The following is a 23,681-nucleotide window of genomic DNA, read 5'->3' as shown; positions in this document are numbered from 1 at the left end:
CACAAAGCAGCATTTTCCCAGGGTCAGAAGGAGACTGAGTGTACTTGAGCAGCGATGGCACCAGACTACTAGACATCTGTGCAGGGAAGAGGCATGGAAATGCAGCTCCTGTCCCCTGAGCCCTCCTTTTCCTGCCCCTCCAAAGCTCAGACTCCGCTGCTGCCAATTTCAGACCACAGCAGGGATGGTTTCACTCCAGGTTGGATCCTTAGTTTTACTCAGTACAAACAAATTGGGAGTGCCTCAGCACGGCTGGCAGTCCCCCACCCTGCCTCTCCACGCCAGGACATAGCAGTTCTCCCAGAGCTACAGAGTTCAAAAGGATGGGGATTGCTTTATGGGCAAGGAGAAAGGCTGAAGAATCGTGCTGAGCATTGTGCTGGCCATCCCTGCAGAGTGGACCTGCTTCCAATGCCGTAACGGTGGTGCCTGGTATGGGACACAGGCCCCTCTCATGTCCAAGCCAATGCCAAACGTATTTATGCATCGACCAGGTGCTGCGTGAGGCAGGGGCTGAAACCTTGTCCCAGACAGATGCTGAGCAAAACAAACATGAAGGCTGCTATAGCTGTGCTGTGAGTGGAAGGACAGACCCTGTGGCTTGCACAGCAAAGCCAAAGGACCAATGACTGCTTTGGACTTCAGCCCACAAATGCCTTCATGCCCCGCACAGGAATCTTGCTCTGAGTGCCCAGCAACTGCCCCTGGGAGGGAAGGGACATTGCATTTGAGATGGCATCCTGCTGTCCTGCAGGGGTGTCTAGGAGAGAGCTCCTTTCTGACAAGGACTGGACATAGTGTGTAAAGTTCCTGAGCCCATGTCCCTGCCTGAATGTCTGCCTGCCTGGCCTCAGGTCTGACTTGGAGACAGGGCAGTTGAGGGCTTCCTCCCTTCCCTGTAGTGACCTTCGGTGAGATCAGTGCCAGGGAGCTCTGCTGGGAGAGCACAGCCGGAGCTGATTCCCCTCTCAGTGGAGCTGCTTTTGAGCTGACGCTCTAGTGTAGCCCTTGTACTCTCCCTGGAGGCACAGTTGCTTCCCAAATCCATTCCTCTCATGTCCCAGGTCCTTGAGGTGGTGGTTATTTCAGGAAGCTGATTTGCCACGCTGCCTTCTCAGCTCCCACCTTCTGTCTGTCCTACACCTGTGCTCCGCGAATGCAGAGTGCATCTGCATGGCTCCAAAGCAGGTGGGAGATGTCATGCCGGGGCCGTGCTTTCCCTGAGGAAGGTACTTCTCCCAACCCTTCCTTCATCAGGGTAGTACTGGTGCCACAGGGAACCCCCAGCCCCGGGCAGCCCCGGGGAATCCCACAACCGGGCTGTGCCGCCAGAGGAAGTGCTCCCTCTGCCAGCAGGGATGGTCTCTGTGACAGGCTCGGAGTGGGTGAGCCCGGGGTGCTGAGACCAGCCGGGACCTCTGCCTCTCGCGACCCTTGCCCGTTCTTATGACCGCGTACCCTGATGGAGAATTCCGGCGCCCCCAGCTGCCTGAGAAAGACGGGCAGGAGGCCATAGATTATCGGGTCAAAGTGAGACCATAGCGTGTCAGCCCCGCACTGCCTGGTGCCATCGCGCTCCTGTCGCGCCCGCTCCAGCCCCGCCTCCCCCGTGGGCAGCAATGCCGACGACCGCCCCTCCCCGCCGCCCTCGGACCTGCTCTGCGTCTGCCAAGGCCTGGGCGAGACCCCGAGCGGCGCCGGCGCAGGGCGCAGCCCCGGGGAGGAGGGGAAGGGAGACAACAGGAGAGGAGGGGAGGGGAGACGAGAGGAGGCGGCGCGGCCGGAGCAGAGAGCCGGGGCTGGCGGGGCGCAGCGAGGCGCGGGCGGCGGAGCGGCGGGATGCGGCGGTGCCGGGGCGCAGGGCTGGCGGGGCTGGCCGCCGTGCTCCTGGGTGCGCGGGGCTGGCGGCGGTGGGTGGGGGCCGGGGCGGTGCCCGGGCTCTTCCCCAGGGCGCCCGGCGCCAACTCTTCCTTCTCCTCCTTGAGCTTGTCTTTCCCCCTCCCTGCCTCTCTGCCATCCGGCGTTCCTCTTCCCTGTTCTTTTTATTCTCCTGATTTCTTCTTCATTTCTGTCAGTAACGGCTGCCTGCACGTACGCCTGCATTTCCCTGTACATTCAGCAGCTACCGTTGCCCTGAGGGTAGCCCTCTGTCCTTCACTCTCACACCCACTCTCCCTGCTCTTCCTCTCTCCATCCATCTATCCATGCCCCTGACGTTTATCTAATATCTGCATGCATGAATTTCAAATTCCCTCCCAGCCTTCTCCTGCCGCACCACACACCCACGCCAGGATCGCTCTCCATCTCTGCTCATAGGTGCATGTCCCGATCTGTTCCTGTCCTGTCTCGCTGCCATTCTTCCTGATGCTTCTCTCCTAAAAGAGCCATCGGGGCTGGGCGATCTTTGACAACCCTTGTCCTTTCCTTCTCTTTTCTTGGCAGTGGCTGCTGGCAGAGCCCAGGTGCAGCAGGAGCCGTCGGCAGAGACCACCGAGGACACCGGCATCAACATCACCTGCTCACACCCCAACATTCTGTCTTACGAGTCCATCTACTGGTACCGTCAGCTCCCGGGCCGAGCCCCCGCATTCATCGCGCTCGCTGTAAAAGGGGCCGAAGAGCTGCGGGACCCCGCGGGGCGGCTGTGGGTGGCCCCAGACCGCCGGTCCAGCGTCCTGCGGCTCGCCCGGCCCCGGCGCGGGGACGCGGCGGTGTATTACTGCGCCGTGGGAGACACGGGGAGAGGAGCCGGGGCTGCGGCCGGGCACGAACCGGCGCGGGCGGGGCCGGGCGTGTGGGGCGGGGGCGGGGGGACAGCCCCGGGCGGGCCCGCCAGGGGGCGCTGCCGCTCCGCCCGCCCGGCCCCGCCCGGCCCCGCCCGGCCCCGCCCGGCCCCGCCCGGCCCCGCCCGGCCCCGGGGCGCTTCCCCCGAGCGACCGGCCCCGGTAGCGGCACCGGCCCCCGCCCTCCCACCGCGACGCAGACAGGAATCCCCCGCGACAGCGGCGGCGCCAGCGGCAGCGGGGCAGGGAGCGCGAGCGGAGCGGTGGCCGTGTCCGGCCGTGCCCGGGAAGGAGCGATTGCAGCCGCCGGCCCCGCCGGCTCCCGGCGAGGAGCAGCGCCTTGCTGCTCGGCACCGGCAGGCGGGCAGCAGAGACCCTCCTGCCCGCGGGCAGCCGGGCAGCCCTCGCTCCTGCCGCTGGGACCGGCTGCTGCTGCCATGGAACATACGGGGCCTCTTCTCGGGCTTCTGACTTTCCCTGCTGGGACAGCCAAGGGAACCCTGAGCAGGTGCTTCCCTCTGCTCTGTCGACACCGGGACTCCGGTGCTAAGTTGCTAATGCGCAAGACTTGACTTACGAGAGAACATCCAGAAGGGCTTTCACATTTCATCATTTTGTAAAGCTCATATATGCTGTTATAGACACAACCCTCCAGTACAGGCTTTCACACACCTTTTAGGAAGGTCCTGCTAGCATTACAAAGTGGCTGGTGGCTGCATTCCTGGGATGTGCCTATCTGCAATCTACTTTGTCGCTCTGTGCACACATCTCTTGTTCTACTGAATATGTGTTGGAAAGCAACGAGCTGGCCCTGGATAGGGGCCTATGGGGGCACAAACTAACCCATTCCAGAACGACATTTCACACGACTGAGTGCAGACCAGAGCTCTACAGCCGCTATTTGATGGGCTATTAGGAAACTGCAGGTGTGGCTTTGAAGTGGGTCAGGCTGAGCTTTGTAAGGGACAAGAGGTGACAAGAGGAAGATGAGGACTATGGATGTTTGAGGGGGGTCCTCTGGGACAAGACAACACTTTTGAAGGAATGCTTAGGGGAAGGGTCAAAGGTGGGGGCAGAGAGTGGACTGGGGATGAGCAAGGAGAGGCAAATAAAGAGGAGGAAAGAAACAGGAGCCAGCTCAACACAAGGAGGGGCTGGTCAGTGCACTTGGTGGCATGAGCCCTGCGCCTCATCACCACAGTCCCCCCTGACTTCTTATGAAATCCTTACTTAGCCATCCTTCTGTGCATCTTCACTCCCTTTCCCAGGTGGGAGTGCTGCAAGGTCTGAGTGCCAGTAACTGGAGAGAGCGGTGTGAATGAGATCTGGGTGCCAGCCACAGGGCAGCCACCCAATGGCCATGGGGTCCGTAGGCTTGGGTGCCAGCCACCGGAGAAGGGGCTGCAGGTCACAGGGCCTTTCTCTTTTTGTGCCAGCAGCTTGAGGGACTGAAGGATAAGCAGTGGGCTTATGACTCCGGGGGGTGAGGGGTGTGTGTTTTCACTGGCAACTCATTGTCACAGGCATACCTTACCCAGTCAAACAAAGGGCCACTTAGACAATGAAGGGAGTGGAGCATGTCTCATTTGGGGAAAGGCTGAGAGAGCTGGGACTGTTCAGCCTAGAGAAGTCTCAGGGGAGATCTCATCCCTGTGTACGAATACCTAAAGGGGAGCGCTGAAGAAGGCTGAGCCAGGGTCTTCTCCATGGTGTCCAGTGAGAGGACAAGAGGCATTTGGCACAAACTGAAGCAAAGGAGGCTCTTTCTGAACACCAGGAAACCCTTTTTCACTGGGAGGGTGAGGGAGCACTGGCACAGGATGCCCACATAAGAGGGGTGGTCTGTTCTTGGTTTAGTGTCTGCTCTGCAGTTCCTTATCTTTATGGCTCTGTATGTCTGTTTTTCTTAAGGCCAAATGTCATTGTGACTTTGTTTAGGTACTTTGAATATTGAGGCATCTTTGACTCCCTAAAGCAACAAGGTTTAGTCATCGTGCAGGCTGTTCTTGTTTCGGCTCCCTCCTTATCCTGGCTAAATTTCGGCTCCGGGTCCCAGCCTTAGCTGAGCTACACTAGATTGTATTAGCAACTCATAACTCCCAACCATTTATACCCTGAACCATTATTACCTGAAAGTGAGGCTTTAATTTAATCTTTAAAACAGAGGTTTGGACCCTAAGCACTAAGAGTGAGGGTTTTTGGGATCTAAAATTAGACTTTGATTCGGAAAGGAGAGGGGTTCTGACAGAAACGCATTATCTCTTACATTAAGGAGTAACTAATGACTAAACTACAGATTAACGAATACATTGATTGTTCCCAGACTTAATGTTCAGTTGTATGGTATAGCTTCATCCATGTTTGGTTAACTTCATCACCCTGGTTACACCATTAAGTGGAGATAACAGAAGAAGGAAAATGGGGATCAGCTTCAGATGCTGAGTGCCCCATTTTATGGAGCATGAGATGGACCTCTGGTAAGGGCACAGCACAAGGTGCAGATCCCACCCACGATGAAATTCACTGTCATTGTTGTGGTTGGAGTTTTCCTGGGATTTTCTTACACATAGGCAGCTCTATTCATCATCCCTACTGGAGAGCAAAAGGTCATTTATATAAAAACACGGTGCTTCACTCCTGGAGAAAGACAAGGATATGCTCAAGGCATCATTGCCAAGCGTGCCAAGAGATTCTATACAGCACAGCACAGCACAGCGTGCATCTGTGCCTACTCAGGTCAGGGTCATGCGGTTCCCGAACTTCTCCATGAACAGTCTAGTCGTTACTAGTGAAGTCTAGTGGTTACTGGGGGCCACCGCATGTGAGCAAATGGATTCCCTGGTTCATGAGGTACTTCTGTTTGGTGAGAGAGAGAAATGTCACACTACCTGGAGGGCTTGAAAGGGACGATCAGGGCCTGCAGGGCTTTAAGTGTCATTCTTCAGGTGCCTGAGACCTACATCCTAGAGTTGTGCCAGGAGAGGCCTTGGGGCAGACTCTGATGGAAGCAGATGCAGCCAAGCCAGACAATGTGTAAGGGAAGGTGAGAGAAGAGACACAAGCACGAAGGAAGGAGAGGCTCCCAGGGATGTGGCCCTGGGCTCAGCAAGAATGCTTGCACGTTGAGGGCTGCGCCTCTGTTTCTCCTCTCATTTGCAATGCCAAAGTCCTAATGTTGGTGTAGATGTCTTATGTCTGCTGTGGAGTCCAAGAAGACAGATCCACCCCTTGGAGGGTAAGCTTCAGCCTGCTCTGCCACCTGGGAAAGGCACTGTCAGCCTCGGGACCCTCCACAGCCCTGGGAACCTCATTTTACACCATGAGGAGGTGCAGCACTTCCATAAGAATATTCTCAGTATTGCCAGTATTGTTACCTGTATTGTTTTCTGCCTCATTGTGAAGATTTTTTTGGAGCAAAGTTGATATTAGACTTAAGTGAAAAGAATAATTTTATTTTATCTATGCTGAACCTGGTGCAAAGGATCCATCTGGAGAGGATCTGGAAAGGGGGTGGAATAGAGGTCCCTACCTTCCTGTCCCCCACCCTTTCACATGCCCCTTCAGCTCTGGGGTGCAGGGCTGCACCATCCCCACCCCTCGCCCTGCAGCACTCCAGTGGGTGCCCCATGTGCTCCCTGGGGGTGTGTATGGGTGTGGGTGTGTGACCTACTGATCCCTCATCCTGTTCCCTGTGCTCCCTCACCCCTTCCCCTGTGGAATACTTTGTCCTTGTGACCTCTGGGTTGGTGGTATCCAGCAGCCCCACTGGAGCCAGGTTCCTCTCTCACAGTGTGGGTTAGGCCAGCAGAATAAGACACAGTGAGAGCCCCTGGGCTGCTGCACAGCAGGGTTCATCCCCTCTTTCTGAGGACTTGGGGGAGGGCATTGTTCCCAGGCAGATGAAGAATGACAGAGGAGAAGTGACAGGAATGGAAGAGAGTTCTGTTCCCTAGAAGAAATAGCAGTGTCCCCAGAGAGGTGAGGACCCCAGGGAAAGATGTGATATCTCAGTGGGGAAGGAACCCCTGACCTCCCAAATGGCCCAGCAGTGAACGTGCAGAAGAGCAGGTGATTCTAGCTGGGGAGGCGAGAGCTGCACTGGCAGCTGACTGGGAACAGCCTCTTCCCATGACTGCACACCCCACAGCCCCCAGGCACCCTCACTGTGGAAATGTTCAGAATGCCATTGGCTGAGGGAGCCCCAGATGTTGCTGCTGGAGGAGGGAGAAAGCCAGAAGAAGCATTTCAGGCACAGGAAGAACAGGCCATTTCTCTTCCCCGCTCCTTCCTTTCCTCCCCCAACAGAGTCATTTCCGGCAGCTCTGTTATCTCGGGGCTGGGAGGTGGTTTTCTGTCTCTCTGTCACTCAACAAACACGCAGGTTGGTCTCAGCATGCACCTCAGATATCTCATCCTCATGGCCTTCCCAGGGCATCTTCTGGGTAAGTCCTGGCTATTTGTCAATGCATACTTCTTCTTCTGTGGAAATCCTTGCCAGCCTTTTCAGGTCCACATGGGAAAATCTTTTTCAGTAACAGGAAAATGCTGGGAAATGTCACCTCACATGCGTGGTTTTGCACTGGTCCTCTCAAGACGCTTTTACTGTTGGAAAGGAGAGAGGAGACATACCTCAGACCCATTCTCCATCTCTTCTCTCCCCTTATGAGCCATTTCTCTCTGCCTCTCTCTTCTGAGCCACCTGCTGTCACCGTGGGAGGTCTCAGATGCCTCTGCAGTCCCACATTTCTCCCTTTCCATCACAAATTAGGAGATCCTGTCAATGCTTCTCCAGGGACTTTAAAGCTCTCATCCCACTGACATTGTTAGGGTCCTCAAGCCTGTCACCTGGCAGGCACAGACCTGCTGTGGCCTGCAGTTTCCTCCTGGTTGGCAACACAGCCCAATCTCCCTCTTTAGCTCAGCTGTGAGTTTAGTCAGGGAGCTCGGAGCCCTGGGATATGAGAGGGATGGGGAAAAAGGATGAATCTTTTTATCTTAGCTCCATGGGCCCCTCAACCTGCTGGAGGGGTGCTGGTGCAAGCATGCAATGATCAGTCATGACAGGCAGTTCCCTGGTCCTCTGGGCAGTCAGAGACCAGGCAGGAGGAGCAGGGACACAGCACAGCTCTCCTCAGGGTCCATGCCGGGATGAGAGCTCTGATCTCCTGCCCAAAGCTACTCTCCACATGGCTGTACTCAGGCCTCAGGGTTTTCCTGCAGGGCAAGGGACAGGGAACCTCCTCCACCAGGGCTTTGCATCCACTCCTGGGTTGCTACCCATAGCCTTTCCCACAGCAGAGCTGCTGACCTTCACCTTTCTTCCAGGCACCATGGGGCAGACCACCGTCACCCAGCAAGAAGGACAAGTCACAGTAAAGCAGAGAGACACCTTCCAAACAACCTGCACATACCAGACATCCTACTTTTATGCCTTGCTGTGGTACCAGCAGAGGAAAGGCCAAGCTCCCCAGCTGGTCTCGTATCAGGCAAGATCAGGCTCCAAGCCAAACGGCCGCCTCACCACATCGCTGAACACCACAGAGAAATACAGCCTCCTGGAGCTGGAGGAAGTCGAGGTCTCTGACAGTGCCTTGTACCTCTGTGCTGTGCAAGACACCGTGGTGCAGGGAGCTTCCTTGGCTGTGCCACAAGCCAGGGGAGGGAGGGGATGTGCCTGTGCACGGCTGAGCTTGGCGGAAGGGGCCCTCAGCTCTCTCCTGGCAGTGCTGTTTCCCCATTGCACCCTGAGCTCTGCAGGGCAAGATCCTCTTTCTGAAAGGGGCCGGTGTCCGTGCCTGTGGAGATGGCTGAAGGTGGCTGTAGGGCAGAGCCTGCTGGCAACCAGGATGCCAGGGGCTTGTTCTCAGCCCCTCACACTCAGTGTTAGTGAATTCCTGCAAACCAGTTCCTAAGGAGGAAGTTTAAGCACTGACCAGCCCTACCCAGGGGCCCCTAGAGGGCCTTTGACAGGAATTTCTGGGGTTTGTTGCTCTTTTCAATAAGTAAATACTGAAACTGGATTTGAGTCAAGTCATCGGGTTCATCCAGGTGTTCAGCCAGTTCAAGTGCAAAGGCTGTGCCTGAAGGGCAGAGCAAAGCACATGGAACAGCCCCGTTTGCCAAAATCCGACAGATGTCTCCACATTTGTAACCAATAAGCAAAAAGACCGACATGCAAATGAGGCCTTGCAACTCCCTGAGCTCATTGCAGCCTTCTGAGGGGAGTTGGGGAAATATGTCATCATCCGCAGCTCCTACACAGGGAGCGGTGTTGTAGTGATGAGCTGGCACGGCAGCAGGGGACTGTGTGTCTGGGACAAGCCAGACTTGCAGCAGGCTGCTGCAGGGCAAGTTTTATGTTACCCCTTGAGGTGAATTAAACACACATCTTTGCTTACATAATTGAAAAAGATAAGTAATGAACACTAGATTGGACAGACTCCTACGACCATAAGAAGTTCTACAAGGAGTGTGCAAAGGTGTGTCAGGAGCCAATTCCTTACATACACTGGCAGCAGCAGCAGTCCTGTGAGCAGTTCCACGGGATGCCTCAGCCTGACATTGGGTCTATCCTCCAGCACCAGCTCTGCTGCCCAAAGGTGGCCACTGAGCATCACACTCCAGGATTGCTACAAGACAGTGCTGCAGCTCTTTCTTATCTCATCACCAAGGGAAACTGCACCCCCTTACAGGGAGTCCTGTCTCTGGCTTTCCTGCTGCAGCCACTTTAACCTCTTATGAAGTTGGGCCTTCTTGACCTCCATGAGAGATCATTTCTTGGTCACAAATTACCATTGCTGAGCACTTACAATTTTAATTTCCGCTTCACTGCAAATGCTGAAACTGGGCATGAGAAATGAGGCTGTGCTCATGAAGCTTCCTCCCTCTCACAAACTGTATTCTATGTGGTTTTTTAGTATTCTGAGGCTTGAGAAAACTACATAGTGTTTCTTGTCTATTCCAGACATCAGTTTATGCAGGCAGGGTCTTAAATGTTCCCATGGCACTCTACATGAAGGTGCAGTGTTATTGTCAGTGATATTAGCATGCACGGAGAGCTCTGCTGTCTGGTAAAGTACAAGCTGCACATGTGTGAGCCATTGCATTTACATATTAGCAATTTTTTCATCTTGACCACTGTTATGAACTGCAGGCCCATCCATCCTCCCTGATAGCAGCTGGGTTTCTCTTGCCTCAAGACAGAGACACCTTAGAACTGGTTCCATTATGTTATTTCCCTCTTGATCTTCAGTCATAGTGTTATACCTAAAAGTGGGTTCATTTGCCCAGTGTGCAAAACACCAAACGACACACAGGGCGGCGGTATTTTATTCAAGTCACTTTTGTGCAAGGATTGGTGCTAGGTGGTAACCCACAAAGCTAGCACACCGCACCGAGAAACTGCTAGGCATTTATACAGTTAAAAATGTCAATCACAGCTAATATTCACACGCCTCAGCTAATAATGGGTTAATTTCTTTCTCCCTTTGATGTAACAGTACAGCTCACTTTAATGTACTGCACCTGCTCATAGGTTAAGGGACTTACTAGGAGCGGGGGTGGTTCCTGGCCTGTGGGCCTGATTTTCAGTATAATCACAAGGAGAGTTCCAAACATTCAATTTCCTTAGGGATATCAATGGCCGTTGATGTAAAGAGCTGATGTACCTTTTCCTTATCCTATCTGCAAGGTTAATGATAAAATAACAAACACCAAAAAACCCTCAACCCACGGAGCTCCCAGCATGGGGCATCCATGGGCCCACATTCCCTTGTGCTCTCTGGGGAGACAGCCCTAGCCTTAGCCTCATATCAGCAGGTGTCTCATGTAGCCCAATCGTAGAAACAACGAATGCATGACACAGTCCCTGGTGGTCCTTGTGATCTCCTTCAGGATTGCTGGTCCATCCTTCTTGGGTGTCTGCAACCAGCCCCACCAGCTCCTATGCAAGAAGCAGTGCCACAGCAGAGGACTCTATGCCTCACAGAATCTCAGGTTGGAAGGGACCTCTGGGATCATCTAGTCCAACCTCTCTAGGAAGAGCAGAATCTAGACAAGATGGCCCAGCACCCTGTCCAGACGACTCTTGAAGGTGTCCAACGTGGTCGAGTCAACCCCTTCCCTGGGGAGATTATTCCAGTGGTGACTGTCCTCACTGTGAAAAATTTTCCTCTGGTGCCCAATCGGAGTCTCCCCAAGAGCAACTTGTGCCCATTCCCCCTTGTCCTCTCCATGGGACTCCATGTAAAAAGGGAGTCTCCATCTTCTTTGTAGCTACCCCTTAAGTACTGGTACGTGGCTGGTACATGGTGATGAGATCCCCTCTGAGCCTCCTTTTCTCAAGGCTCAACAAACCCAGCTCTCCCAACCTATCCTCATATGGCAGGCTTCCTTTGATCATCTTGGTGGCCCTTCTCTGGACCCCTTCCAGCCTGTCAACATCCTGTTTGTACAGTGGGGACCAGAACTGCACACAGTGCTCCAGGTGTGTCCTGGCAAGCGCTGAGTAGAGCGGGATGATGTCTTCTTTATCTCTGCTGGTGATGCCCTTTTTGATGTAACCCAGCATCCTGTTGGCCTTCTTGGCCGCAGCAGCCACCGTTTGCTCATGTTGAGCTTCCTGTCCACCAGGACCCCCAGGGCCCTTTCCACAGAGCTGTTCTCCAGCCAGGTGGATCCCAGTCTGTGCTGCACTCCCGGATTATGTTTTCCCAGGTGCATGACCTTACACTTGACCTTGTTGAACTTCATAAGATTCTTGCTGGCCCACTCCTCCAGCCTATCCAGATCTCCCTGCAGAGCAGCTCTCCCTTCTGGAGTGTCTACTTCCCCACTCAACTTGGTGTCATCAGCAAACTTCATCAGGCTACACTGGATGCCGTTATCCAGATCACTTATAAAGATGTTGAATAACATTGGGCCCAATGTCAATCCTTGGGGGACTCCACTAGTGACAGGTTGCCAGTTTGAGAAAGAGCTATTTACCACCCCCCTTTGGGTGCGGCCCGTCAGCCAGTTCCCCACCCACTGCACAGACCACTTGTCTAGGCCGTAACACATCAGTTTCTCCAGGAGGAGGCTGTGGGGGACCGTATCAAAGGCCTTGGAGAAGTCCAGGTAGACAGTGTCCAGCCTCCCACCCCATATCAACCAGGCAAGTCACTTTGTCATAGAAGGCCACCAGGTCTGTCAAGCACGATCTGCCCTTAGTGAAGTCTCCTATCAGTCCAGCCTCCTGCAGGCAGAAAGTGCTGAGGTCTGCACAGAGAAATGACCATGAATTAATAAAGCTGTTCCCAAGTCAAACCCTAATAGCAGCTGAGAGGAAAAGGAGACTTTGTATCAGCATACCAGCATTTCAGTTCACGTGTCTGCGTTGAACTAGTTGCCTCCCCTCTCAGTAGCTTTTCCTGCCTCCCCTCTTGGGCTTTGCTTGTGAGGAGTTTGAAGATGTGCAGGGTCAGAGAGTGGGTCATGTCTCTGCTGCCAAACCAATCCCTGAGCACAGCCTTGGGCAGGGGTGTTTCAGTGGGCCCATCACCTTCCTGCAGCAGTTCCACAGGTCCCCTTCCACAGGGGGAAGATCCTCTCCAACCCCTCTGTGGGTAAAAGCAGTAATTTGGAAAGCTTCTGGCCACCCTTGGGACCCTCAGGCAGCAGCCCCAGCCTCTCTTCCTGCCGTCCCTCTCTCCTGCTTCCCTCTCCCTCTGCACAGCAACTGTGCCAGCCTTCAAGGTCATCGTCTGCCGAGCTGCCTCCCAGCACAGCTCCATGCAGAGCAGGAGGAACATCCGTCCCCAGGAGGACACCGTGAACCTCCCCCTGGCCTGCTGCAGTCCCCAGGCTGCTCCCTTGAGGACACCAGTGACCAGGCTCCCCAACCTCAGGACATGCTCAGGAGGGCATTTCTAGGGAGAGACAAAGCAAGGCAGGTCACTGGCTCTGGAGCTGCCTTCCACAATTCCCAGGAATAGTGCCTTAAAAGGGTGGACAGCATGGTGGCCCACACTCCCCATACTCTGTGAACAGTGAAGAATGCCCTTTTGCCTCCACTCTGATCACCCTAGACTAACACCTTGCTCACTGAGCACTTGCAAAAGTGTCCCCAGAGGGAAGGACAACACACAGAAGGAGGCTGGGATGCAGCAGAACTTTCATGCCACAAAGGATGAAAAGGAAGTCCCTCTGAGTGGACTGCCACTGTGAAGAGAGCATCGGGACAGTCAAGATTTCGTGCCCTTTGGCTGTAGGAGAGTTCCTGCAGAGCATCCCTTGGCTTGCACTGAGGAGGGAAGGGTGCTGCAGGTCTCCCTTAGGCTGTCAGACATGGGCCGTGTTTTCACACTGATCCCTTCCAGCCTTACTTTGCAAGGAGAACCAAAAATGCTCAAACTCTCTGAAAAAGAATGGCCTGAAGCTCCAACCTCACTTCACTCACACATCAGCAGACGTAAAAATACGCATGCTTGCACACCCAGTTACACAGGAACTCCTGTGCGTGCACACATATTCACCTCTCAGACTTGTCATCACAGAATTGTTCACATGTGCTTATACACACTTGCATACTCACAGGTGCATGTAGATATATATGCAAGCTCATGTACAAAGTCATATGCAAGCTTGTGTGCTCGTCTGCACACACATATGCCCACACATATAAAATCACATGCACACTGACCTTCAAAAATATGTGTGTACACAAACACATGAACGTACACACATGGACATGCACTTGGCTACACGCACGCTGGCACACACTCACCCTCACTGTGTGCACTTGCAAATGAACACACAAATGCGAGCACACAGGCACAAATAAGTCCTCAGGCACAGATGGATGCATATGCACATGAGCCTCCTCCCACAATATGAGAACCAGGGCTCCACTGGCCAGCTCTCTGCCTCTGTGCCCCTGACAACTTTAAGCAAGTCCTTGAAAGCGCAATGCTAAGGAGGTAAATCAGGCACCAGCCATCCCTGGTGGTTTAATGACAGCTGAGGGCTTTTGTGGGTTGGACAGAATTAATTTAATCAATTCTGTTCTTATTACAGGAAAGAGAGAAGGTGTATTGGGGTCCAAGAAGCAATGTCTTTTTTGGAAATTCAGCATGTTCATATGCAAATTTGGTGCATGAGAGACAAAATCAAGGTTAGAGACCACCCCCATTGCTGCAGCTCCAGGCGTTCTCCACTTTGCAAGTCAAAGTAATCCCAAAGCCGTACAAGCTCCAGCCCATCCCTGGTGATCGCTGTAGGGTTGCTGCGGAGGTCTGGGACCAGTTCCAGCTTCCGTGCAGGGAGAGGTGCTGCCCTGACATGCTCACATGGCAGCAAAGGACTGTGTGTCTGGGGTGAGCCAGATGGCCTGCAGCTGCAAATGCTGAGGCTGGGGCCTGAGAGGGGAAGCTGGCCTGATGAAGTTGCCTTAAGATAAACACCCTCTCTTCCAAAGCCAAAGAAATAATACTTAAAGTGGGCTTAAAAGAAAGATGAAGAGAGACGTTTTACCAGGGCCTGTAGTGACAGGACAAGTGATAATGGTTTTAAACTGAAATTTTTTTACAATAATTTTAAACTGAAATTTTTTTACAATAAGGGTGGCAAGACACTGGAACCATTGCCCAGAGAAGGTATGGCTGCCCCATCACTGGAAATGTTCAAGGTCAGATTGAACAGGGCTGTGAGCAACCTTATCTAGTGAGAGATGTCCCTGCCCATGGCAGGGGGGTTGGACTAGATGATCTTTCAAAGTCCCTTCCAAACCAAACCATTTTTTGATTCTATGGTCCTGTGATTCCATGATTCTATGACAGCCCTGGCCAGGCCTGCTGCAGGGTGCTGCCACTCTGCCTGCCAGAGCTGCCTTGCCCTGCCCAGCCCCACCCCACCCAGCTACAGACCCCAGGGTGGTTCCCCCACCACCCAGCATGAGCATGAGCATCAGCATTTGCAATGGTTAGGCACCAGCATCAAAATAGACATCAGGCTACTCCCAAACTTCCCCAGCATTTCCCCGCAGAGGGTCTCTTCCTGTGCTCAGAAGCCATTCCACAGTGCAGGAGCTTGAGCTCAACACAGACATGAGAAAATTATGTGGAACCATAGATTCATAGAATCATTTAGGTTGGACAAGACCTTTAAGATCATCAAGTCCAACTGTAAAAAATGTCCCGAAGTGCCACATCTACTTTTCTGTTAAATACCTCCAGGGATGGTGAATCAACCACTTCCCTGGGCAGCCTGTTCCAATGTTTGACAATCCTTTCAGTGAAGAAATTTTTCCTAATATCCAATCTAAACCTCCCCTGATGCAGCTTGAAGCCATGTCCTCTTATCCTCTCTTGCTACTTGTTACAAGGGAGAAGAGACCAACAGCCAACTCACTACAACCTCCTTTCAAGTAGTTGTAGAAAGCGAGTAGGTCTCCCCTCAGCCTCCTCTTCTCCAGACTAAACAACCTGAAGCACCTCAGCTGCTCCTCACAAGACTTGTCCTCCAGACCCTTCACCAGCTTTGTTGCCCTTCTCTGGACACACTCGAGCAGCTCAATGTCCCTCTTGTCCTGAGAAGCCCAAAACTGAACACAAGATTCAAGGTGGGGCCTCACCAGGGCCGAGCACAGGGGCCCCATCCCTGCTCTGCTCCTGCTGGCCACCCCAGTGCTGACACAAGCCCGGGTGCTGGTGGCCTCCTTGGCCACCTGGGCACTGCTGGCTCATGCCCAGCCGGCTGTCAGCCAGCACCCCCAGGGCCTTCTCCACCGGGCACTTTGCAGCCCCTCTGCCCCAGGCCGGTAGTGTTGCATGGGGTTGTTGTGACCCAAGTGCAGGACCCAGCACTTGGCCTGTTAAATCTCATACAATTGGCCTTGGACCATTGATTTAGCCTGTCCAGATCCCTCAGTAGAGCCTCTCTACTCTCAGGCTTCCTCCATAAGTTCCAGACCATGAGGCTGTTGTAGAGAGTTTCCCACCACACCAAATGCAGAGCCTTCTGGTGTGCAGGAGTAGTACTGGAGATCGGGTGAAAGCTTGGGTACGCCTTGTAAAGACACATTTGCCAATGTCTCAGAGATAGTCAGAAGGAGAAGTGCAGGGTTGCCCAAGGGCTTGAAGGGCTGAGGTCTGCTGAAGACGAGAGCCATCCCCTGACTGGACAGTTCTTTGTCCAGCTGGTTCCCAGGAAGCCTGCATGGCTCGAGCAGCTCACTCAGCTGTTCAAAGTCCATGTTCTTGGGCTTCAGAAGCAGAGAGGGAAACCTGGTGTCTGCAATGGCAGAGGTCCCTGTCTTGAACTGGCAATGGATCCCTTCTCCAGGCTTTCCTTGGAGGGGTTTCCAGACAGCACCTCAGTGGTGGTGTCCTGAAGCCCAGGGCAGCACTAGCAGCTAGGGGTTGTCCATTTGGGTACTTGAAGGGTTGGATGGAGCCTGTCTGCAAAGCAGAGGGCAACAACATGCGGTGTGTTGTGGTTAGACTGTGTCTGTGCCTCCCCAGCCTCTCTGCCAGTGAGGAAAGCTCTTGGGACATATATGGGTGTGACATTTTCAGCCAAGTCCAAGCCCAGGCACTTGGGACACAGGAGTGGATACTCAGCAGAAGTAGCCTACCTGCCTGAATTGCTCCTCTGCTTCCCTCAGTATCCACGGATGGTGGTCGCTGGAGGGAAAGGCTCTTGGCAGGAGACGTGAGTGCTCCCGTGATTGATTCCCTGGCCAAATTAGTACAAGGAGGGAAAATCTGTTTATTGTCTTGTGTCTAGGAATTGTCTGAACCTGGAGCCTGCAATTTCAGACTGTTCAGATATATGAACATAAGCCTTTGTTAGCTTATGGAAAGTGAGATGAAGAATGAGCCCAGTGAAAAAGCTGATGAAGTGGTAGACAGACAGATATGGAGCCAGGCAAAGTTGAAATACCCTTCTGGCTGTATAGAGCATGTGCAGAAGGAGATTGTGCTGCAGTTCCCACCAGAAGTGACAATCCAGGTAGGAGACAACAAAACAGGACTTTTCTCCAAAGGCCTGACTGAAGCGCAACCAGTCCCTCTGGGGACAGGCACTTTTCAACTTCTTGAGGTAGCTTGGACTGTGCTGGACACAGAATTTATAGGAGAGATGCCTGAGAAGGCAGGGAATGCCTGGTGGCTAATGGCTGAAGGTGAGCCAGCAGTGTGCCCTTGTGGCAAAGCAGACCTACTGCACCTTGAGATGTCTTAGCAAAAGTGTAGCCAGGGAAGTGATCTTTCTCTTCTATTTGTCACTCCTAAGGCCATGCCTGGGGTCCTGTGTTCAGTTTGGGGCTCCTCAATATGTAGGAAAGGTACTGACATGTGGGAACGAGGCCAGCAGAAGCCCTCAAAGCAGTTAGGGGGGTAGAGGACATGATGCACAAGAGAGCTAGAGAGAATGGGGCCTTAGGAAAAGCAGGCTCAAGGGAGATCTTACGGGCATCTATTAGTTATGTGTTCTGAGGATGTGGAAAAGATGGAGCCAGGCTCTTCTCAAAAGTGCATCATGGTAGGACCAGAGGCAAGAGACACAATTTGGAACCTAGGAAGTTCTATTTAAATATTAGAAATTCTTCTTATTTTATACTTTTTTTTTTTGACCCTGAAAATTGTCAAGTACTGGAATGCACTGTCCACAGATGTTGTGCAGGCTCTGGCCTTGGAAAATTTCAAGACTTGACAGAGACAGCCCTGACCAGCCTCATCTAATGAGACCAGCTCTGAGGTGGGACTTGGAATGGGTAATTTTCAGGGTCTTGTCCGACCTAAACTATGTCATGCAAAAAGTAGAAGTAGTGTGGCAGGTTTGTTTCTTAAAATCTAGGAGTAAGGAGAGGACAAATGCAGATTCCACTGGTTCTGAGGAAACTGAGAGTGGAAGGGTTATGGTCAAGTGGAAAGGTTGTTTGTTAGTTTTGGGTGAGATTTTCATAAGCTGTTTTATGAGATGGGATGGGCAGTGTGCAGGAAAACCCATTTGTTTGTTCCTGAGATAGCTTTTGGAGATAGAGGGAGAAAGGCCACCATGCTGGGGGTGCTGAGTGGGGCAGTTGGTGTCTGGAGGGTTTGGGTGCATTGACCATTGTGTTTGTGAGAGCTGCAGCCTTGGGGTGTGCTGACAGGAGCTTGGGGCTAGACACCGTGCAGGAGCCAGGAGAGGTCAACCCAGCCAAGGGCTGGATGATGTAGAGATAGAAGACGCAGGCATCAGGGAAGGAGAGACTCCCAAGATGTTTCACAGGAGGATGTGTTAGAGAAGTTGGTCACCAGGCACAGGCCTATCCCCTTTATACCCTTCACCTAGAAAAGGCAGGAGGTGTTGGCTGCAGGAGCAACAAATGTCACTGCTGGAGGAAGGAGGACCACAGCAGGGCTGTTTCAGGCATGCTAAGAAGAAGCATTTTCTCCTCCGCCTTTCATTCTTTGTTCCCCTTGGAAAGTCATTTCTGGCAACTCTGCTCTCTCACGGTTCTTGGTGGGGACATGTGAGATTTTTGAGTCTCTCTCACACAGGCAGGAGGATTCGTCCTGGTGTGTATGTTGAGCATCTCATCCTCACTGCCTTCCTGGGGCAGCCACTGTGTAAGCATTGGCTTTGACTGACAGCATGATTCCTCTTCTTCCCCGGAGACCCTCACCCCCTCAACAGATCTCTGCTGGGAGCTGCTCTTGAATGATGGGCAAATGTTGGGAAGCATCAGATCACACGAGTGTTTCTGCACCTGCTTTCTCAAGATGTTGTTACTGATGGAAAAGATGAGATCCATAAGAAACAGCTCTTAATCTGATCATCTTAGAACCCTTCCCTCCCTTTTCTCTAGCAAACCATCCACCTCTCTCTGCCACTCTCTTCTGATCCATCCGGGCCCAGTGTTTCACAGACATAGAACTGCAGAAGCACTTTTCTACCTCTGCACTACACATTTTCTGAATTTGCAACCCAAACACACAAGACTTCTGAAAGCTGATTCAGGGACATGAAACCTCCCTCATCCCACTCACATTCTTTGGGTGTCTCTGTTCTCTCCTGGCTGGCACATCATGCAGCATGCCCTGGCTATCCATTTCTCCTGCTTTTCTGCACTGCAAGGGCTTCCTTTTCTTTCCCTGGACCTTGGAGCCCTTTGAGAGGACAAGGAATGGGGAGCAGGGTGAAACTTCTCACAGTAGTTTCCAGGTGCCTCACCCTTTCAGGTGTCCTGGAGCCAGCACAGGAGGGCCAGGCACTACAGGCTCTTCCCTGGAGACTCCAGGCAGTACAAGAGTAGGAATTGAAGACCTATCTCTCTCGGGGGGTAACCCCGTGGGAGATAATTGGCATTATTGTTCTGTGGGATCCACGCTGAGCTGAGGTCTCAGGTCTCCTGTCCAAAGACACTCACCACCTTGCTGTTCTCCCATCCATGGGGCTCTTGCTGCAGAGCAAGTGACAGGGAGCCTCCTCCAACACCTTGCATCCCCTCTTGTTTTTCCTCTTGGAGACTTTACCTGTGCAGTTGCTGACCCCTGTGTTTTTTCAAGGACCATGGGGCAGACCTCCATCACCCAGCAAGAAGGACAAGTCGTGGTGAAGCAGAAGGACACCTTCCAGACCACCTGCAATTACCAGACCTCTGAATTTCAAGGCTTGCTCTGGTACAGCAGTGGAAAGGCCAAGCTCCTCAGCTGGTCTCAAATCAGGCAAGATCTGATTCCAAGCTGAATGGATGTTTTACCACATTGCTGAACACCACAGAAAAATTCACCCTCCTGGAGCTGGAGGAAGTCTCTGACAGTGCCTTCTACTTCAGTGTTGTGTGTGTGATGCAGGGAGCTTCCTTGGCTGTGCAACAAGCCAGTGGAGGGGATGTGTCTGTGCAAAGCTGAGCTCAATGGAAAGGACTCTCCGCACTCTTTTCTTATTGTACCCAGAGATCTGCAGGCTAAAATCCTCTTCCATGATGGGACAGTTCAATGACTTGAGAGGATGGAGAAGGTGGTGAGAGAGTCTCAGGTTCCCTTGCTTTCACCATAGGTTGTGTGGTTATTCTGCCCAATGGTTCCAGTGAAGTGACAGGCAATGTAAGAGGTTGGGCCTGTTTGTGCAATGGTTTCTTGCTGCTGCTCTTTGCTTTATGGTTTTCCCTGCTGCACACTGCTTCTTCAGGGTTCCCTGCAGGCCTGTCTCTTAGAATGCCTGCTGCAGGATGTGTCCCTCAGAGGTCAGACTTCAAAGTCAGATGAAAAACATTCATAACATGCCATGCGGCAATGATCCTTCCTGGGATTAGCTATGATTACAACAATTTTGGAAAAGACTCAGAACTACCCTGTGGACCCTCCAGTTGCTGCGTGGCCATGTGCTGGGATCCGGAGGACCTGCTGTCCCCAGCGCACTCTGCCCACCCTTGGAATCCTCCCCATGCCATACCTCGCGGCCTTCCCCCAGCCCCGCCTCATTTCTTCTGCAGTGGGAGCAGGCTGTACAGCTCGATCCAAGATCTCGGTGGGGGAGCAGACCACCAGGCAGAGGTGGGCAACAGGCCCTGCCAGGAGAAGGGCTGGCCTTGGGGAAAGCTGCCTCGTGGCTGGGGGAAGGCCAGGCATGACAGAGCAGCAGTGGGAGGTTGGGCACTGGCTGCTGCCCTTGGGGTACCCTGTGTGGTGGGATCTGGGGGTGTGTGAGGGGCATGAGGGCCCTGGTGTGTGGCCTGGCCAGGCTGATTTCATCATCCTCCTGTGAGTCACCTTAGCCCTGCACATCTGTGTAACTGCTGGATTGTGCAGGGAACTGTTTGGGGTCTAGAGGCTGTACAGGCTATGTGCCCTTGCTACCCTTGTCTTTGGGTGCAGGCCATGCCCGTTCATTCTGGACAGAGGTGGCAGGATGAGGAAAAGAAGATCTGGGTTTATTTCAAAAGGCTCTTTCTCACACTGTCGTCACTTCCATGGCCTTCCAGGCCACCTTCTGACTGAGTTTCTTTTCCTAGCGCAGGGCTATCCAAAGGAACAGGAGCTCCCTTCTTCACAGGCTTGTGAGCTGCTGAGCTGTCCGAGCCTCCAGAATCAGTAGGATCCTCTCTACGGGATAGCAGTGGTCAACCTCCCTGTCTGTAGGACATGCTCTGAGGCCAAGGGGCTGTATCTAATCAGAGATGTCAGAATACAGGGCCTGATCAGCTCTGGCTGTGGAGGGGCTGAGTATGTCTTCTGCTCCAAGAGGCAGTGACTAGAAGGAGCTACTGCCATGTGTCCCGCACTCCCCTTCCTCTGGGATTGTTGAAAGGTCTGCTTCTGCCCCCACCTTATCCCTTGCCACAGAAGGCAATCCCTTTCTTCCTCAGCAATCCAATAAAATCTCCACCAAGAAAAGAAATATGTGGAGGCAGTGACTGGGATGCAGAAAACTTTAATGACTCTGAAGGGGAAAACGAGTTCCCTTCTAGAGAAGTTTTCCAGAGCAGGGAAAGCACCAGCAGCTGTCTGCGCCCATTGCCCAGCGTGGAGATCCCACCTGCATGCTGCATGGAGGGAGAAGTGTCAGAAGATTCCACAGGTTGGCTCTGGGGGTCTTACGGTCCAGAAGAACAGAAGACAAGAAAGAGATAGGAAAGAGTGGAAAGCCAGAGAGTTAGACTTTGGCCATATTTTCAGAGAGCCCCAGCTGACCTCCTTTGGGAGGGTATCACTGGATGTTCAGCTTCTCTGAAATCAATGGCCAGGAGCTCTGTCCTCAGTCCAGCATGAGCTTTTGGATACCTGGGGGTCCTTATCTGGGCTGTCACCAGTGGCTTTAGCAGTGGGGACACCTGCCACAGCAGCGGCTGGTAATGCAGGAGAAGTCAAAGCCCCCGGAGGAGATGGGCACTCCATCACAGCTCAGGATGCTGCCAACAGCAGCGGAGGTGGACGAGCCCACCACGGTGCTCTGTGGGAAGGAGCTGAGGATGGGGCCGGGCAGGGTCACCACCACAGCCGGGGGCTCGATGATGACAGTGGAGTTCTGGCACTGCCTGACACAGGGCTCATTGCAGCTGTTGGCCAGCGGGGTCGGGCCGCAGGGCCGGCATGGCAGGCACTGTCTGTAGCCTCCATGTCTCTACTTCCTCCCCCTCCCACAACAAGCAGTCCCAAGATCTGGCATAGGCCAAAGCTGGTGTCAGGTGAGAGGTCCATTGAGGTGAAACCTCCTTTCAGTGAAAACAGAGAAGGAGAAGGGGCTTCAGACTCACCTGACTCCCAAGGAGAAGGAGGCAAGAGAAGTGGATGAGAGAGAAGTGGGCTGGGCTGGCTTTTATCATGGGCCTTTACTGCCCCAGGCTGCCAGAGACATCCCTTGCAGAGCTGATTATTTTCTGACAAGCTTATCTTGAATGCAAAATATCCCAGCTAACGCTGAGGGCTGTGTTTTGGCTTCCTAAATTGCTGTGTTTTCATTGCCTGCTTTATGTCAGGCACATTCCCCAAGGAAGGCAGCTGTTGCTGGCAGGAGGAAAGGCTCTAGCATTTCCAAAGTAAAACACATCAGCATGGGCAGAGGACTCCACTCATATGCTGGAGCAGTCAAGTAAATTATGTCAGTCTGGGTCACACCTTTAGGTGTTTTTGCGGCCCTGATGGCAAGTAGTGGCCCATCTCCTGGGTTTGAAACTATCTCGCCTAACACTGCTCCCAGGAAAATTCTGCTGGCCTGTTTTGCCTCCTTCTGTTCTGCACCAGGGAGGGAGGCATGGGGAGATATGTAGTGCAGGCTCCTTTCCATATCTCAGAAACAAAGGCCTGACAACAAATGGCATAATAAAATGCCTGATTTAGTAAGACAGAATAAAAAGAGGAACATAGATAGCAAGTAAGCCTTACATCCCTTCAGATGCTGGGATCCCTGGATTCATGCAGCATTGTACAGACACAGCTGTATTTCCCCGACATGTTGTGCAGATCCCATCCAGAAAGAGCTTCTGGTTCACTCCCATGCTGTGGTGCCTTTTATTTTGTGTAATAAAAAAACCAAAACGAACCAAAACAAACCAAAACAAACAAAAAAAAAAACATACATCTTCTCCTTACACACTGGGAAGTTACTTCTGCCATAATACCCACCAGTGCACAGCAGCCCTGGCACAGGGCGCTCCAGAAGATTTCCTTGCTGCAGCTACTCATGCTAATGTATGGGCTTCTCAAGCCTTTAGTGCAAGCCCCAATAGAGTGGACATGTGTTGCCTGAGATCAGTGATTTCTCGAATATGATGTCTTCCACAAGGCTTCCAATACGCCATCCTTCTCTGTGCAGTCCCCCTGAATACCCAGACAACACCATTAGCATGTTCAGGTCCTTGTCCTTCCCCAGAATGCTCCCCAGTATCACTGCTAGGGCTGTCCCCGGGATTTCCCCAGTTGAGTGCACTATTAGTCATGCTTATGTATGTGTTCTCTTGTCTACACTTGTCTGCATTTGTGCAAGTGTTTGTCAGTGCAGGTTTTTACATGATTCTACACCAGTGGGCATGAGGATGTGCGTGTTTACGTGTCCTTGTGTGTCACTCATCATGAAGGAATTTGCCAGTCACAGCAGGGGCACTCTCCACTGCTCTGTCCACAAAATGCCAAGTTCCACAGAACAGCCAGAGTCAGAGGTAACCTGAGTGTAGCTGAACAATAGTAGAACAAACCTGGCAGAGAACTGCCCACAGCACAAGCACTGAAATGCAACCTTCTGTATTATCAGCCCTCCTTTTGCTGCCCCTGCAAAGTTCACACTCCACTACTGCTGATTTCAGGCCCCAACAATGATGGTTTGACACCAGTTTGGATTCTTAGTTTAATTCAGTATGATAGTATTTGGAGTGCCTCTGCATAGCTGGAAGTCACCTCCCTGTTCTACACCAGTCCAAGACACAGCTGTTGTCCC

At 52.8% G+C, this 23,681-nt stretch overlaps 2 protein-coding genes across 2 annotated transcripts in view; both read left to right on the top strand.

Annotated features, from left to right (window-relative positions):
• The window catches only part of LOC142068102 (M1-specific T cell receptor alpha chain-like), a 241,018-nt gene that overhangs the window by 6,456 nt on the left and 210,881 nt on the right, over positions 1-23,681 (top strand). The window contains exon 3 of the mRNA XM_075117344.1: positions 11,901-11,907. Within this exon, the coding sequence (XP_074973445.1) occupies positions 11,901-11,907 (7 nt within the window). The remainder of the gene's footprint in view (positions 1-11,900; positions 11,908-23,681) is intronic.
• LOC142068101 (T cell receptor alpha chain MC.7.G5-like) overlaps positions 1-23,681 on the top strand; it is a 532,408-nt gene that overhangs the window by 353,418 nt on the left and 155,309 nt on the right. The window lies entirely within an intron of this gene.

The sequence above is a fragment of the Phalacrocorax aristotelis genome, chromosome 23 (genome assembly GCF_949628215.1).
Source record: "Phalacrocorax aristotelis chromosome 23, bGulAri2.1, whole genome shotgun sequence".
Lineage (NCBI taxonomy): Eukaryota > Metazoa > Chordata > Aves > Suliformes > Phalacrocoracidae > Phalacrocorax > Phalacrocorax aristotelis.
This window is presented reverse-complemented; position numbering and strand designations above follow the sequence as displayed.